This window comes from Notothenia rossii (genome assembly GCF_949606895.1).
Source record: "Notothenia rossii genome assembly, chromosome: 10".
Classification (NCBI taxonomy): Eukaryota; Metazoa; Chordata; class Actinopteri; order Perciformes; family Nototheniidae; genus Notothenia; species Notothenia rossii.
In genome coordinates this window covers 31,821,944-31,838,246 of record NC_136908.1, presented here as the reverse complement: position 1 = coordinate 31,838,246, position 16,303 = coordinate 31,821,944, and the positions used below count along the sequence as shown (strand labels likewise).

The window sequence follows — 16,303 nt, the reverse complement described above, 5'->3', positions numbered from 1 at the left end:
AAATACTTTTTTTTAAATGTTGTATTCAATGTTACAAAACAAAAATGACCATGTTCAAGTCTTAAAGTCATCCTGAGGCCTTAGTTTTGGTTTCAAATTACAGAACATCATGTATGTGTTGCTTCTTTGGGGCTTGTTTTCATAGACCTGGTTGCTTATTTCTCTCAAATCTGGCAACAGAGTGGGCATGTCGCAGTGTCTAATTGTAGCAGTAAGCTAACGAGTACTGAAAGCTTTATTTTGTTTTGATCCAATGCTGCACAACTGAACTTATCCAATGCTGCTGTGAAAGAAAGAAGCTATATCCATGTTGGATAGAATATCCAATTTAAATAAAAAAATAACCTTAAGGGACAACTTGAATGCTTTTTTTTCTCTTAATGCATTGCATAAAGATCGGTTCGGGAAAAATCGGTATCGGCAAATTGTCAAAATCAAATGATCGGAATCGGATCGGGAGCAAAAAAAGGTGATCGGGACATCCCTAATTAATACGTTAAGTCTTGTTCATTGTTTTTCACTTGTATTAAATGTTCAGTGCATGACATTAAGGATTTTGGGAGATGGCCCTGTGGGCCATCTAAGCTAATTTACAGATGGCCCTGAGCCCAATAGAGATTGCCCTGAAAAATGCGCAGACGAAATGGCACGAAGGGTTTGGGGGGCCTCCCCCTAGAAAATTTAGATTTTGCAGGTATTACTGTAGATGCTGTCTGGTGCATTCTCTAGACTGAATTATAAGATGAACCACCACAATATTATATTGTTCAATTTCATTCTTCATTTCACTTGTTTGTTTGTTCTTGTTTGTGTTTGCTCGCTTGCATGCCCTGCACAGCTATAAGAAATACTTAAGTTGTTGGTCAAGACACTTTCCATCTGATGAAGGCAAATGCCTTCCCAGATGTAAAAAAGTAGAAAACATTACATTCAGTTGTAACTGCCAAAACAAACATTATTTACACTATTATGGCCCCTGTTAAAAATATGTGTAATGTTATCTACTGTAAGTTGGTCGAACGAATGCCTCCTCATCCGGAAGCTGACCGAGCAACAATCGAGAGGAGCCGAGCGCATCCCCGAAGCACACAAAATGGCGACGTCAGAGTTCCCGTTAGCCGGCAAATCTAAATCTCTTCGGTCAAAATAATTTCCCTTTAGCGCAATACCGCTTCAGTTGCACCACTTATGTGACAGACAAGAAGAGTATGTGACAGACAAGAATAGTCAATTCTAATGTCTAACACTTAATGTGGAGAAAGAGATGTCCTGTGTGGGTTGATTGTGCGTTGATCTGTTGGTAATGCCTCGGGGTTCCGGTGGGCATGTAAACAAATGCATAATGCTGCGCTATACTTTGTGGCCTCACCCAGTTGCATAGCGAAACTTATTGTTTAGGTGTCTTTTAATAAGCAGGTAGTCATATCATGAGCTAGAACTAGCTGGATCTGATCGATATGGACATAAACGCGAGTGAAGTCTAATCTGACGGGAGAGAGAGATCAGCTGCTGCTGACGAGTCGACACGCAGCTCTGCATGATCACATGCAGCGGTGAGCGGACAAAACACACACTTCAGGTTAGAATATCACACGTAGCTATTTGAATTACCTCTCAAACTATCTAAACTAGTTATAGATATGTTTAGTTTTACTGTCGGGTCACTCATTACTGGATCCGCGAGCTGCATAATACTGGCATAATAGATTGCCCGATCGGGCAACCAGCAGGTGAGGCTTCATTGCCCGAGCTAAATACTAGATGGCCCCGGGCCATCGAGCAGCCCTTAATGTCGAGCCCTGATGTTTGATATTTTCCGGCACAGACCCTTTCATAACGTAAATAGACTGTACTTATATAGCACTTTATCCAGTCTTTAAGACCCCTCAAAGTGCTTTACATACTACATGTCATTCACCCATTCACACCCATTCATACAGAGCAGTGTACCTTACTCTAGGACCTAACATTCACACACATTCACACACCGTTGGCCATGCCATCGGGAGTAACTCAGGGTTAAGTATCTTGCCCAAGGATACATCGACATGTTGACTGCATGGGCTGGGATCGAACCCACAACCTTCTGGTTGTAAGACTACCACACTCCCTCACAGCCACAGTCGCCCAGAAACAACAGGAACTACGACAGCATACATATGCGAACACAAGCCAGACTGCTGGAGAAGATATTTCTCTTTTTGAGAAGAGAAATATGAATATGTTAGTGACGGACCCAGCCCCATGGTCTGTCACAGTAGTGACAGACCATGGGCTGGACCTGTATTGTACAGGAAAGGAGTGAGCAGAGGATGGAGTTGTCGATTCTTGTTCTTGTACATCTGTATTTATGAAACGCAGAGGATGTTATTAATGTGCGTCTGCCGTGGCGAAACTAACATTTCCACACAGCAGACGATTATGAAATATGCATTAATAGACGTTACTAATTTGACAGTCAGACCGGGAAATACTACTTTCTAGCAACAGAAAGCTGCTCTGGTCGGTTGAAACCATGTGGGAACCAAACTAGCTCCAGCACGGAACTGGAACAGACCTCTTTCAGATATTCGGATTCAGAGCACCAGTCCTGCTGTCCTCGCAGTAAAATATGTAGCCAAGAATATATTTTATAAGAATTTATTCTACAAAGTAACAACAAATAACACTGATGTTACATGAGCGTGTCCATTTTGAGTGAAATATTTGGGCCTACACGAGTTACCTCTATACCATCATGCAGGTCATGGAGATGTATTACTACCATGGTTACTTCAATGTGTATTGCTTGTTTTTTATATTATGGTTTAAAATGTAAAACAGTAGCTGATAAAGCTGTGTTATGGTCAAATGTATCTTCCTGGTCGAATGTCCTTAGTGTAAGTCGCTTTGGATAAAAGCGTCAGCTAAATGCAATGTAATGTAATGTACAGTGAAAACAATGTAAATGAGGTAAGAGAAACAGAAGAGCTGTCTCTCCTACTCTGTAGGTTCCCCTTCCGATTTACCGGCATCTTGAAAAGTCCTGTCAAAACTACATAGCTCAGTGCAGTTGACGAGAAAAAATTTGATCTTGATTGATATTAATAATAAATTGATAACAGCCTCTTGGATTTAAAGCAGTTTTATACATTTTAACTTATTTTTAAACATATCTTATAGATCACATTATAAAGAGTCAGCTCTCAACTTTGGAAGCTCTTGGTAGATAAAGACAAATGCAAAAGAGAGTGGGCACATTTTGTAATTTGAGAAAAATTATACATTAAATATTAATATTAATTAGTAAGAAAATCAATTAAGTAATTTAAACACAAAAAGTAAGGAAATCTGTGTTTGGTAGATTATTTCTTTGTTGTAACAATGCTTCTTGGCAATACATCTTATACCATTGGAAAACCTGTTTATTTCCCTTTTAAATGGTGCCACAATTGTGACGAACATGCATTTTGTGGGATGAGCAGCAGAGCTGAGTATGGGTTGCGCCCATGAAAAATGTGACAAATCTCCACACCGGGGACACATATTTATGTATAAAAGACATACAAAAAGTGCATTTTGCATGATAGGTCCCCTTTAAGTTAACATCCAACAGTCCATTTAGGTTGTAATTGTGTCTCAGATCCCAATATGGACTCACTATGTACTATCAGTGGCAGCTGCTCTTAACTGGATCCCCATATTTACATTTTTGACTACAGCTCATGAAGCAGAACCGTCTTTTTCCTATGCTGATGTGTTGATGTTCTGAAAGCTCCATCAAACATGATAACAAAAACCTAATTTCAGTGTTTTTTTTCTGGGTTTGTACTCGTTTAATCACAGAAAAGGAGAGTGAACACTCCCACAGTCCCAGATTCAGTTCATGTTAGGTCCGCAACAGTACAATTCCCTGCTTTATTAATCTTTGCAAATCAAATCCGGCGCTGTGCCAAGGTGCAATCCGGACAGCATATCAAAGCGCTCATAAGAAAACTGCATTAATCATGGATTTTTATTAAGGACTCCTTTTAAATCATTAACATCTTTCACCCTGCTTCTGGAATGTTTTTCAGACTCGCCAGTTTTTATCCGCAGTCTGTGGTGAGGAGAAGGTTGCCATTAGCAGTCCCCTCGTGCTTTATTTGAAGATCTTGTTTGTCGGTCGATCCTCAGAGTCTCTTCTTTGTGAGCAAAGCAGTCACAGTGCTGGGGTTTAGACTAAGAGAAGCAACGGCAAAATAACCACAACTTAAGGGGTTTTAATTAGGACTCTTGAGTCTTTCGTTGCATCAATTTAGCAATTTCTCACAATCCCTGCAGACAATTCAAAGTGCTGACAGAAGAAGCCTCCTACAGTCTCAGTATTTGAATGTTCCCGCCTCTGCCATTGATGATGTCGCTGTGTTTGGAAGGAACAGCGGTTTAAGCGGGACCTCGGGTTTAAGCGAGAGTGTTCTCTGGACAATTGCTGCCCGCTGCACATGTGGCCCTTCACTGTAACTGTGCTGCCGTGTCAGGCAGGCGCTGGCGACTGGAGGCCCCTGCCTCTCGCAGCTGGCATTTCTGCTCATGCCAGCCGCCATGCTGTCGCCTGGAGGGCCGTTGCTGCTGCTGTTGGTGTTCATCCTGGCCAAAAAGTGTGCCTGCTGCGGCGTCCGTTGGTTGAAGCTGTGGTGACGCGGCACAGCACGGCCCCCGCGGCCCATCTTGATGAGCAAGTGGCGCTGGGAGTGGTGGCGTGTGACTGAGACACTTGTTCTTCCTGGTCTTTCTGGAATCACCTGCTGCTGGAGTGCCGTTGAGGAGGAAATAGAGTTGGATGACTGGATGGAGGTGGAAGAGGTGGGGTTGTCAAAGGATGACGAGAAAGAAGAAGCAGAAGAGGAGGAGTTCTGAGTGGGAGCATCCCTAGGCAGAGTGGAGGTGCTGTAATATGGAGCTGGGTCGTTCTCAGGGATCTTTTGCTGCTGATGGTGAACGCCGTTGCTGCTGTTATTGTTGTGGTGGTTGCTATGGTGATGGCTGTGGCTGTAGTAGTGGGTGCTGGTCTGGCTCTGGGGATTATTATTATAATAAGGGTGGTGATTAAGATGATGTTCTCCAGATGAGGACGTGGAGGTGAGCACCTTGATGCCACCGGTTCCTGACGCGCTCACCTCGTGGATGTGTTTGAGGAGCTCGTCCAGCGCGGACTGCCCCCCCCCTCCCTGGGGCAGGGACTGCTGGGAGAGGTGGTGATGAGGTAGTCCTCCGCCTTCTGCTGCCTGCTCATCATTCAAGATGTTCTTTTCATCAGGCAGATGCAGTGAAGTTGAAGAGGTAGCGGCTCCATGTGCTGCTACATTGTTCAAACTGTTGCCATGGTGATGAGAGCAGGGGAACACCTGCTGTGTCATAGAGTTCCTGACAACAGCCATGAAACCCAGACTGGATGTGGAGCCACACGGCGTAGGTTTGTGGCTGCTGTCCACCGCGTTGTTGCAGTTCTGGTTCCTCTCATACTGATGGTGCCGCAGGGCCTTCATGTTCTTGATGGGGAGCTCGGGGGTGGAGACAGGCGTGGGCAGGCCGGACAGATCTCCATCTCCCTGAGACAGAGACTTAACAGAGATTATACCCATTATTAGAAATGACACATTAATAAGACCATCTTGTTTCTGTCTAAATGCATTACAGGAAAAAGGAATTATCCTTTTTTTGTAGAACACTTCTTTTCATATGTTCTATAAGACACCATGCAGACCTTTTTTTATAGCATCCTACACCATGACTTTTTACTTTTGAATGAAATTTGATATTACTTTTTAATAATCTTATCACGTTTTAATGAATAATAAAACTATGACTCTTTCATGGTATGTAACAACATTTATTTTAATATTCAATGAGATACCAAACTAGGATATTATAACAAATTATTTTAAGACGTTTTATGACCTATTATACTATGACTTCTTTAATGACTTTCTATGACATTTCAACTTCTGACTTTTTAAATAGTTATTATTTTTTCAACATAATATTAATCCTCTTCATTTGTAACCTTTTTGACACAGGCTGAACAATTGTGATTCAGTCATTTGTTTCTGATAACACAGGACTGCTCCCAAAGATTCTGGAGGACCTTTAAGTGTAACATCACTGGAGTGCTCCTTTCAGTTAAATGTAATAACATTTTTCATTTTATTTATTTTTTTAATTCACAAGTTTAAATAAAAATTCAAGTTCAATCATATGACACAATGGGGACGTGTTAATTGGGAGTCCCCAACAAGCTATAGGAAGCTTGAAGATAGGGGCCAAAAAGTCCTCTTTGTAGTGCTTGTGTAAGCAGGCTGTCCTACCTGGGAGAGGCTGAGCTCGGGGTCTCCCAGCGGCAGGCCCGGGTGCGCACGGGTGTTGAGGTGAGGCTCTGCGCCGCCGTTGGGGATAAAGGAGTTGTACATCTTCAGGATGGACACGTCATGTTTGTCCTCCTGCCAGATGACAAAAGAAGAAGAGCATAAGAAACCTGATAATTTGTTTTGTGATTTACATCCTTTTCTATTTATAAAAAAAGCCTAGGCTGACAAACTTTGCAGTTCTGCTGCATTGCAAAGAAAATTGTTTAAATTGACAAAGTTTTATGTCAAAGTCTGTGTTTTCCCTGACCTACCCTCTTCAGAGTTGTTAACCAAACTGTACAACACTTACCAGCTCGTCACCCAACCCGCTGTGGTTGACATAAAGGTCATTCCTATCACTATTTTGTTTCTGTGTGACGCTGTTGAGTTATATATACATATATATATATGTATATATAATATATATAGTAGTTATGATACCCATGTTCTGGTAGCAGTTAACCATCAAAGCCTTTTTACCCATTCAGATACTGGTTTATGACAGGGCATTCTCTTTTCAAACATTATCTATATGCAACGAGTCCCCCTACCTTTTTCTGTCCGTCCAGCAGTCCGTTGAGCTTGGCGAGGGACCGTAGAGATAAGGTGTGCGGGACCTCGGGGTCTTTCCCCATCCTCCTGGCCTGCTGAGTGGCGCTGCGGCTGCAGTACCACGACACCAGGAAGCCCGACAAGATGGCGCCCAGCGAGAAGGCCACCAACACGCAGGCCAGCAGCAGGGTGTAGTGGACGTTAGCAGCAGCATGCTCCATCTCTGGAAAACCACGTACACCTGAAGACACAAAACACTTTCCACTTAACATAGTTCAAGATTAGTCAATACTTGCACCTTCAGGAATATTTCCAAACAAAAATTAGTTTGGATGGTGCATGGCGTAGTTACTGTATATACGTAATTATTCCAATACTTGATTCAGATTTGATATGGACATTCTGCTATTGAGAAAGAACAGAACGATAAGAACTCTGATCAAGGGGCCATGTGCAGTCTTATCAAGCAACAGTAATAATTTGTGCATTATTATGTCAGCAAACTGGGATTTTTGTGCTGAAATTGAAATTTTAGACTCATGAGGCCTAAACTCTCCCCAGTAAAGAAAAAAAAAAGAGAAGAAGAGAACGAAAGAGGTTAAAAGACAGAAGGGTAGTAAACACTAACAGGAAGTAAACACTAAAGGGAACAGCATAAGAAGACAGGCAGGAAGTAAACACTAAAGGGAACAGCAGAAGAAGATGGATAGGAAGTAAACACTAAAGGGAACAACAGAAGAAGACAGGAAGTAAATGAGGAGGACGCTGACATGTGAAGAAAGAGAGAAGCAGCAGAGAGACGAGGAGGAAGGAGAGATGAAGGAGAGAGGAGATGAAAGTGATTATTGCTTGTCAGGTCCAGATACAGCATCTCTAACACACACACACACACACACACACACACACACACACACACACACACACACACACACACACACACACACACACACACACACACACACACACACACACACACACACACACACACACACACACACACACACACACACACACACACACACCAGAGAGAGAGAGAGCAGAAGGCGAAAGAAAATGAAGAAAAGACACAGTCTGCTGTATGAAGCTCAGTACAAGTTCAACCAGGAAGACCGTCTTTACTTATTCATTATGTTTATGTTACTACTCTCTCTCCACTCAATAAGTGATTGGGGACGTCACTCCCCAGCTTTACCAATCACTTCGCTCTATTCTCACAAGCCTATCATAGCGCTCCGCTGAACCTTTTAAATCTGCTCCCCCCTCTGACAGCTGTCATTTCAGGTGACTCGACGCAACACACAGATGGCAATCGTCAAACTCGTACTTCATGGTATTATGATTATCAAGACGTCCGATTAAGAGTACTCAGACCACAACCAGATTCCAGCAGGATCTCGATCCGGGCCCGACATGCTGCCTGAGATCGCATCGACTTCCTCAAGATGCAGCTCACCTGCCAACCCAGTCTCATGGCATTTCGTGTTCACCAACACGATTTTGAATCTATTGATTCGTGTTCACCAACACGATTTTCCCCTTTTTTTCGTGTTGCACAGCGCGATTTTAAAAGCAATGTATTTCTATTGGTAGTCTCACGGCATTACTTGTTATAGGAAGACCGGAAGCTGTGTGGTTCATAAAAGCATGTTCTTACTCAATATCAAGCCACAATTATTGCTTTTATTTTAAATCGTATAATTTCGGACTTTTGTTGCCGTCTGTGAGGAAAATAAATGGGGCTGAGAGCCTCAGGATACTGAAATCTGTATATTTGTAAATCTTTTTTTCCTTCTAAGTTGTTATTCCTTTCAAAATAACACACTGTTATTTACTCACCAATAACACACAATTATCCTTGTTTTTATTTATTTGTTTGATTCCATAATCTCTGGCTTTGTTGGCGTCCGTCAGGAACTGAATTTCAAAATAAAAATAACCGGAAACAGATGTAGGCATTTCGAGTGATTACCCAAGATCCTCAGCTAAGCTCGCCGATTGGATGTTTTAGCCGCAATGCATGCTGGGATTTGGTGTTTATATGATATGAAATCCGGATTTAAAAAAATAATAATACTTAATTCCGTGTGTTCTTGTTTTCTCTTTGAAAGTCATCACATAGCGGCATTGTAATACACGGTTCGGCTGCATTAAATATTACAGATCTGCCGTAGTTCTTTATTTATAGAGCCCTGATGAGAAGACCTTTGGAAAAACTGGAAGAAATGCCGCCGAAACTTAAGACTTGACGTGGATCATAAATATATCAACAATTAAACAACATCTTCAATTTTTCTCCACACAATTCGTCTCCTTGCAGTATCAACACTAATTCGGCTGACTTTTACATTTGATCCAATTGGTAGATGGGTTATATTTACACCATAACGGTGCACAGCTGATATAAAAGGACTTGTAGTTTTTAAAGATATTACTGATTTTCTTTGAATATAAGAATGTAAATACTGAGTCTGAAATAGTATAGCAATATGCTGTAAAATTATGTGAAAGCATGAATAAAACTACACATCTTCAGATGTTGTACATACATAAGTGTCCTACACTAATAACACAAAGTTATTATGGCTGTGTGCACCTTGTTTTTATGTGTTATATTTGATTAAAATATTAAGAGTACATACTTTCATAGGGGGAAAGTAGAAGGTCTGTGATAGAAATATAGAATATAAAAAATCAAGAAGATACTGTAAGTGATCTCTAAAATAAAACAGTTTAGTGCTGGATGTACAAAGTGAGGATGTGCAAAACAGAAAAACGAATTAACCTTTATTCAAACATTAAATAATACTTTAGATTAAGGTCTTCTTTTAAATAAGAAAAAAGCTTTGGGGGTATCTACAGATAAATATTAAGCCTGACAAAGTACTTAACGTCTAATATATTGCTTTCCTGCAATGTTGACTATGTTGAAGCACTTATTTTAACTGATATCATACACATTACTTATACTCTTATGTATGTAGATAGTATAAGAAATGTGCAGAATATGACAGTTTAATGGTGGTGGTACCATGGTGGTACACACATATTGATAGATGTCTTGTAATGCGTTGTTGAGGAACCTGTGACCCAAGTTTTTCATTCATTGCATACACAGTTGTGTATTATGATATGTCAATAAACCTTTGAAAATCTTGAAATCTTGAAAGGGATGTGCAAAATAGCCATTAAACAGTCTTTAATTAACTATTAATAGAGAATAACGAGTAATGAATATACCTTATTACTCGTTTCCATTCATGTCAATTGCAGATAAATGTTTAGTCTTCTCAAGCACCAACTATCAAATATCTCTCCTGATTGTTGGCACTTGACAATCACCTTCCCTGAATTTTACTCAGGTGTAACTAAAGTCTGCTTTAAGGGTTGTTTATATTTCACATCATTAATCAGAATCTGCAAAGTAACTCAAATAAATGTAGTGGAGTAAAAATACCAGGTTAACCTCTGAATTGTAGTGGAGTAGAATTACAAAGTAACAATGAGCTGTCATGTGGGTATATATTAATGCTGCGCATTATGGACACAAGCGATTTTCACCCATTTATTAATTATATGTTTTACATTTGATAACACCAATGTGTTTAATACTGGCAACTTCTAATTGTGGGAAAAACGAAAACGTTCAGTAGAGACGTCCCATAGCATGTGTAGTCCTGGGGGGGCGTTCGATTCCAGTTTTGGATAGTCTGGCGTGGTTTCGTTCCATTTCAAACAGCTGTTTGACGCTCGGCGTAACCTTGGCGCACTGCCATTCCAACATCCAATCCCAGAGCTTGAAGATTAATCACAGGGACTGTAGTCCTAAACGATAGCTTGGGATTATGGGTAGTGTAGTGTCTTCGGCCATCCTGAACTCGAAATGCGTAAGTCTGTTTCCGGTTATTTTTATTTTGAAATTCAGTTCCTGACGGACGCCAAAAAAAAAAGAGATTATGGAATTAAACAAATAAATAAAAACAAGGATAATTGTGTGTTATTGGGGAGTAAATAACAGTGTGTTATTTTGAAAAGAATAACAAATTAGAAGGAAAAAAAGATTTACATATATACAGATTTCAGTATCCTGAGGCTCTCAGCCCCATTTATTTCCTCACAGACGTCAACAAAAGTCCGAAATTATATGATTTAAAATAAAAGCAATAATTGTGGCTTGATATTGAGTAAAAACATGCTTTTATGAACCACACAGCTTCCGGTCTTCCTATAATACGTAATGTCGTGAGACTACCAATAGAAATACATTGCTTTTAAAATCGTGCTGTGCAACACGAAAAAAAGGGGAAAATCGTGTTGGTGAACACGAATCAATAGATTAAAAATCGTGTTGGTGAACACGAAATGCCGTGAGACTGGGTTGCACCTGCAGCAGAGACAGATCTCCTCCTTTCCCAACTGCAGCAGCAGGGCATTACTTCATCTCCAGGCCTATCTCTTCACCAGCTCCACAGGCTGGGTGGTGCGCTGGGTGGTGCACTCCCTCCATTATCGCTCCTCCTACTCAAGATGGCACAGACAAATCAACTTCCGGTGAGACCGAGACCGAGGAGCGAGGAAATGAAAAATAAGAGAAGTGAGAAAGGCCCCAGGATAATGATTGACTGTTGCCAGACCTAATGTCAATAATCTGCATTGTAAACATGACACAAGGTGGCGCCATATCCATGTCATTCATGTCAGTGAATGTACTACTTTGAATTTACCCTTTGTATGTGTAAAGTAAATAAAGTTGCCTTGCTTTGAATGAAATTCACGCAACTCTTAATATTAGATACTGTGTTTTTAAGTGGCGATGGAGATTATTTGTTGTCCCTGCTTTAAAGGATATTTTGCCTGTACAAATGGTGCGCTTTATCACTGCCTGGGTTTTGGTTAAAGTGCATCCAAATGCTGCTGCGTTTTCGCGTGTGGTTAATTTTCCATCCGAAAAACACGTCGTCTACCTGTCCTTTACCACTTGTTATGGCTTCTCTCTCTCGCGTATTCCGTTAAGACCCACCCCATCTCACTCCTCGTGCTGAAACCTACCAATCAGAGTAGGGGCGTGTCTTCACAGAATACGTTTGGGGAACAAAATCAAGCTTTTCAAAAGGCTAGTGGCAGGCAGTGAGTGCGGACCAACGATTGAATGATAACAAGAACGGCTCTCACCAAGTACGACTCGGTTCCCCTCGTTCGTACCAAAGAGCCGTTCAAAAGAATCGGCTCGTTCGCGACCGACACATCACTAGCGGAGAGTCACCCCCCTTTTTCCTCGACTACGGTCTGGGAACTGACATGACAAAGGTACAATGTTGTTCCCCCTTTCCACGCAAGGATGATAATGCAATCATATATTAGCGTGCATGCCAAGGCTGGCTCCAAAGCAGATATTAACGACACCCTAAGTTCCCACTCATCCGTCCCAGTGGAACTCCTTCAGCCTCAGGTGGGGGTCAAAGCGTAAAGAAAAAACTACGCGTGCACCGGCTAAATGGGTACATGGCTCTCCCCAGTTCAAATCACCCACTGCTCAGGGAGATCCTCTCATGCGTTGCCCCTTTACGCCATCTAGTGTTGAAATACAAAATTACATAACATTGTAACATCGCTCAACCGGAAAGAAAAGCAAAAGAAGAAAGAAGAAGAGACTCCTTTAGGAGCACGGCGTTCCTCAATCAAAGAGGAACTATAAGCCCAGTCACACACCTGGAGTCCTAGGCATCACACTGAGCTTCATAGTAATGAACCGTTCTCCTAACCGACAACTGCTGTGCATCCACAATAACGCCAAGTCACATTACAGCAAAACATCATCAACGGCAGTTATTCTCCCTCACCGGGCATCTGTATTTCGCCATGCGGATAATCACTGGCATCATCGCGCCATCATCTCCCGTCTCCCGGACGACGACCGTGCAGACTCGTGCACTGCACATCCTTTGTTTTGAGGGGAATTTCTGCAGGGTGAGCGAGTCGCAGTCCTAGGCCCACTCACTTATAGTAGCGACTCTTCCCTGCACGAGATCATCCGCCATAGCGGCACGCTCAGATTTCCACTATTGCTTACACAATCATACTCGTTTGGATCTAGCACTAGCTAGGGGTTTCACCAACTAATCGACTACCTTTACCACTAGTCGGCGCTGTAGGCCCTAGTCAACTAGTCGCGAAGAAAATGGAGGTAAATGAGGTGCTGCAAAATGCTACAAAACACGTCCGACATTCTTATGTATGGCAGTACTTCAACGAAGATGTAACCAACTCCACAGTGAAGTGTCAGTTGTGTACAGTTGTACTGAAGTACAATACAAATGGATCTGCTATGCGCAACCATCTGAAGATGAAACACCCGCTGCCGACAGCTAGCACTAGCAGTAATGCTAGCACCAGTGAGTAACGGACCGGTGTCAGTACTGAACAGAGGCAAACGAACAGCAAGAAAACACGGGTCAACAGTGATGTGGATGATGAGCTACGGGATTACTGCCAGCGGACACCGCATATCCCCACAATGGATAATCCACTGGAGTGGTGGGCAGAAAACGTGCACCGCTTCCCCCTCTTTCGAGGAGCTTCCTGGCTATTCCAGCCACAAGCACCCCGAGTGAGAGGGTTTTTTCCCTGGCAGGCAACACTGTCACCCGAAAGCGGTCAAGCCTCCTTCCCTCACATGTCGATGCGTTGGTGTTCAAACCAAAAATATGGAAAGGTGGACGTTATCGTGGAGGACAGCGAATAAAGTCTTGCGCACTGGATTTACGTGGCATTTATGTAAACAAGAGTTTTTTGCTGTCGATTTTGGTGAGTCCAGTTACTGTTTGTTATTTACTCAGCCATGTAACACAAATTAAAATGCAGTGTTTAATGTCACTGTATGAGTTCCAATAGAAAATACAGTTGTTAACCTCTCTTTGTGTGTCTTTATTATGACGTAACGACTAGTCGACTGTTATTTTGAAAAACGTGTCGACTAGTAAATATTGGTAGTTGTGAAACCCATAGCACTAGCTCTGCCTCCATCATTCTCATTTCAGATGAAATCGAAAAAACTTGTCTTAATCACTAAGCAAGTCATTAAAGCATATCAGCATATATATGACTCATCATGGCCGTAACTAAACTCTAATTAAGCTAAACCTAGATCAGGAGTCATGTTTCAGTATTTACCTAAGTGCAATGTAATTTCATGCCGTGCATCTTGCATTTAATTTAAAGTCACGGTTTCATGCTCACATGCGCATTTCTGCATTTGACCCAGGAAGGGTCTACGTCTCAGGCTTGCTGATAAGCCACAATAGAGAGCCTTAGTGACGCGTCCTTAAACCCGGAAGTAAACTCCTTCCGGTTCCTTCGTCTAAAACGCAATGCAATTTCTCCATAGGATTTTGGAAAATAGCTCGAAATAAGATCTGTGGTTGACACATATTTAAGAGATGGATCACGTTTTGTTCAGCCGGATAATATCCACATGTCAACCCTACTTTTATAATTTTTGAATAATAAATCTAGTCGGCAGAAGCAAAATGCTAACGTTATGCTATAAACGAACTACAAGCCAGTACAGCAGCAGGGTCGCACGACTTCAACGTCACGCCAACTTAAGATCGTTTCAACTGACTTTCGCGCACTTGCATATTTTAACAAAGCTTTTCATTTGAGCCACACTGAATTTCACTAGAAGTCATGGCTGTGTCAATTACCAGTCTGATATCATTTTACAAAGATGACAAGAAGAGTGTAGATAGAGGAGAGAACCACTACAAGTCAGGACACGTACAACAGTGCAGCCTAGATGAAGGTGTGCTTACCGGTGTTTTCAGAGCTAGCATGAGGGACAAGGTTTATAGAGTTTCGGTGAGTAGTGATAGCGAGAGTACCATTAAGCTAGAGTTAATTTATTCACATTAATTCCCATCAACAAATCCATTTTATGTGTCACATGAAATCTTTATTACAAATATTACACACCAGAAAACACAGAAATATCCATGAAATAAACATACAGTAGGCTATAAACAATTAAAGGGATAATTGGGAAGGCATTACAAATGTAAATATATTTTAAATAATAAAACAATCCCACCACCACAGGTATCTACAGGAGAAGAGGGAATTCTCTCCACAAAATGTGAATGCCCACGTGGAGAATGGAAATGCAGTCATGCGGCTGCATTATCCATCTTTGCCATCCACAATTTCAGCTGCACTGACACCCCCTGTCAGTGGAAGAAACCAAAGGCAGCTAAACGTACATATTCAGTGGAGGAGCTATTTCCTCCAACCAATAACTCATTCAACCCGCTGACAAGAGAGCCCACCTCCGAAGATCGTGACTGGCTGAGGGACAGACTCGGGGGCAGGTTCTCAGGAATTTCTTGGCTTCTCTCCCCCGAGCCAGAAGAGGAACACTACAGCTTGGAAAAACTTACTGTTCCTGAAATTCTCAAATCTGTTGGGCATCAAGGACCTGAGGCAATTGTGGCAAGCATGGCATTGTCTGAAGAGCAACAGAGGGCAATTCAGGTGGCTACCACTGGTCAGCGAACCAACCCAAACTGGCATTTGTTCAGGAAAGGAAGGTTGACTGCCAGCAACTTTGGAGCTGTCAAAGCTGAGGTCAAAGCGTGTGACTGCTTCCCTTATTGCCAGGGTGCTAGGGCAACAACAGGCCCTTGATGGTGTTTTGTCTGTAGAGTGGGGGACTATGAATGAATGTGAGGGCGTCAGGGCATTCACCACTGCAACCCAGATGCAGGTCCATGAGTCAGGTTTGTGGCTCTCCCAATCAGGAGTGTTGGGGGCATCTCCGGATGGTCTGGTAGGGTCTTCCGCTGTGCTGGAGGTAAAGTGTCCCTACGGAGCAAGGGAAATGACAATTAGTGAAGCATTGCAAATCAAGGGCTTCTGTGTCAGTAAGGAAGGATAAACATTCAGCCTGCGTGAGGAACATCCTTACTGGCACCAAGTGCAAGGTCAGCTTCACCTCACTGCAAGAAAGAAGAAGAAATTTTTTTTAATTTACATTTACTCGCCTTTGCAATGTTGTGGTTGTTAGAGTGTTAGGTTTTCTGTCAGCTCATCTGTTGGGAAGATATAAAATATAGTTTCATGGAAGTTACACCGTCACATATACTGTAAGAGCATTAAGACATACAGTACATAGGCTAAAACAAAACATCTAAAGATATAACCTTGCACTTTGATAAGTCTCGTGAACATTTTCACTATTTTGACATTTTTATAGATGAAAATTGAACTAAAGAAATAAATGGTAGATTAATCCATATTGAAAATAGGTGTCAGCTGCTACACTAATTATAATAGTTATATTTCTTAATTAATTAAGATAAGATATTACTGTATTGATCCCAATTTGGGAAATGTTT

The 16,303-nt window shown here is 41.8% G+C and overlaps 1 protein-coding gene across 10 annotated transcripts in view; it reads right to left on the bottom strand.

The window, feature by feature from the left end:
- Positions 1-2,687: 2,687 nt before the first annotated feature.
- The window catches only part of LOC307023307 (semaphorin-6D-like), a 262,682-nt gene continuing 249,066 nt past the window's right edge, over positions 2,688-16,303 (bottom strand). For all 10 annotated transcript variants that reach the window (XM_079656498.1, XM_079656494.1, XM_079656502.1 and 7 more), the window contains 3 exons: positions 6,917-7,158; positions 6,327-6,458; positions 2,688-5,582 (listed from right to left, as the gene is read on the bottom strand). In XM_079656498.1, coding sequence (XP_079512624.1) covers positions 4,341-5,582; positions 6,327-6,458; positions 6,917-7,158 — 1,616 coding nt within the window. In that variant the 3' untranslated portion in view covers positions 2,688-4,340. The remainder of the gene's footprint in view (positions 5,583-6,326; positions 6,459-6,916; positions 7,159-16,303) is intronic.